General features: G+C 30.5%; 1 protein-coding gene across 1 annotated transcript in view; it reads right to left on the bottom strand.

Moving 5' to 3' along the window:
- Positions 1 to 1,996, bottom strand: part of LOC106680856 (uncharacterized) — a gene marked incomplete at its 5' end in the record, with an annotated part of 20,515 nt that extends 18,519 nt beyond the window's left edge. The window contains 1 exon segment of the mRNA XM_067053248.1: positions 1,856 to 1,996. Coding sequence (XP_066909349.1) covers positions 1,856 to 1,996 — 141 coding nt within the window.
- Positions 1,997 to 2,034: the final 38 nt, after the last annotated feature.

Genomic DNA, 2,034 nt, shown 5'->3' with positions numbered 1-2,034 from the left:
AGAACAAGTTCTGTTCCAGTTTGGCATCAACATTACAGAAGTAGAACAGCCACATGGACGTCGATGATTCAACGACACCACTCTAATTAAATTAGTTTTACAGAATAAAATGATTATACAATAAGTATTATGTATTTCAAATTCAAATGAAATATATTATGAACACTTCCATATAGTACAAGAGCCGGGAAGAAAAAAAGGCAGTTATCTCACCCCAATTTCTGATTACATGAAATGAATAATGAAAACTATGTATAATTACGAGTCAAAATTGATGAGTCTGCCAAGTATAGGTAGGGGGAATGAAAAATGGCGGCTGTTTCAAAATATTAAAAAACATTAATTTTTCATTCGGAGCTCTATATTTTAAAAACTACCAACAACACTAGAAAATTTGCTGAAATATTAGCCCTAAAAAAGCTATTTATGTTCAATAGTTCTCGAGATATAGCTTTTTAAAAAGCAAAATTCCTTAATAATCTACTGAAAGATTAGTAGTTAGTTAATTTATTTTGAGAAATCTATATCTAAGGAACTATGTGACGTACAGATGTCTATTAGCACTCAAATTAAAGCTAGTTTAATGGACTATAAAGAAGTTGATGACCTTTACCTTCGTAGGAATAGTAATTTTCATGATATCTGCTAAAATAAATTGATTTATGAAAAACTTCATTTCAGAAACCATTGGACGTACAGATGTCTGCCAACGCTCAAGCTAGTTAAATTTACTATAAAATAGTTAATAATGTTTATCTTTGTAGGAGTAGTATTTTATATGGTATTTTACGAAATCTCACAAAATGTTAATTTCTAGTTGTTCGTATAAAATGTTAATTTTTGAAAAAATATATCTCAAGATCCGTAAGACGCACACATGTCTGCCAACACTCATAATAAAGGAAATTTAACTTACTATAAAGTAGTTTATGACACTTATCTTCGTAGGGGTAGTAGTTTTTATAATATTCACATATGAATATGAATTTGGCAAATGATAATTTGTTCGAACAACTATAAATCAGTTTATTTTAGCAAATTTCATGTAAACTATTACTCCTACGAAGATAAACATCATAAACTACTTTATAGCTCATTAAACTAGCTTTAATTTGAGTGCTAATAGACATCTGTACGTCGAGTAGTTTTTGAGATATAGATTTTTCAAAATAAATTCACTTACTACTGATATTTCAGTACATTTTTATGAAATGTTGCTTTTTAAAAAGCTATATCTCGGGAACTATTTAACGTAAATAACTCTATTAGGGCTCATATTTTAGAGAATTTACTATTCTTTAAATGACGCTCTCTTAGATTTTCTTGTGTTGTTGCTACTTTTTAAAATATAGAGCTCCGAATGAAAAATTAATTTTTTTTATCGCTTGAAACAGCCGCCATTTTTTATTCCTCCTACCTATACTTGGCAGACTCATAGATTTTTGACTAGTAATTATACATAGTTTTCATTAAAGTAATTAAAAATTGGGGTGAGATAACTGACTTTTTTCTTCTCTTGGGCTCTTGTAGATTCCCTGGTATTTTTTTTTTTTTTTTTCCGAACCCTCTAAAAACAGAAATAAAATGTGAATTAGTAGTGCATTACATTGTTTATTTCCTGGTATGGAAACTAAAAATTCCCATATATACCATATAATAACTTGCCTATATATCGGGAAGTTAAAAATGTTATTAACTGCTGAATTTTCTTTAAACAAGTATTTTTTTTTTTCTCCAGTTCGGATTACTGAAATTAAAATGTACTTAGACGACTTTTAGTACTCTGACTCCCGTTTAATAACAGACACAAGTATCTATGCAATGCCCAGAAATAATTTTTAATATTTATATTTACCTTTTCACAGTCTTCCTCTAGCCTAATGGCTTTCTCCAGCTGAAGGAAGAGCTCATCTTCCTTGTCGTGCATGTCCGAGTCCTTCTTCTCCAGCCGCCGCTCCAGCTCCTCATTGAGACGGCTCAGGGAGTCCCTCTCCGCCTAAACACAAAACAGTTCATCTCAGTATAATACAGAAA

This window comes from Halyomorpha halys, unplaced genomic scaffold, assembly GCF_000696795.3.
Source record: "Halyomorpha halys isolate HHAL.00 unplaced genomic scaffold, Hhal_1.1 Scaffold296.1, whole genome shotgun sequence".
NCBI lineage: Eukaryota > Metazoa > Arthropoda > Insecta > Hemiptera > Pentatomidae > Halyomorpha > Halyomorpha halys.
This window is presented reverse-complemented; position numbering and strand designations above follow the sequence as displayed.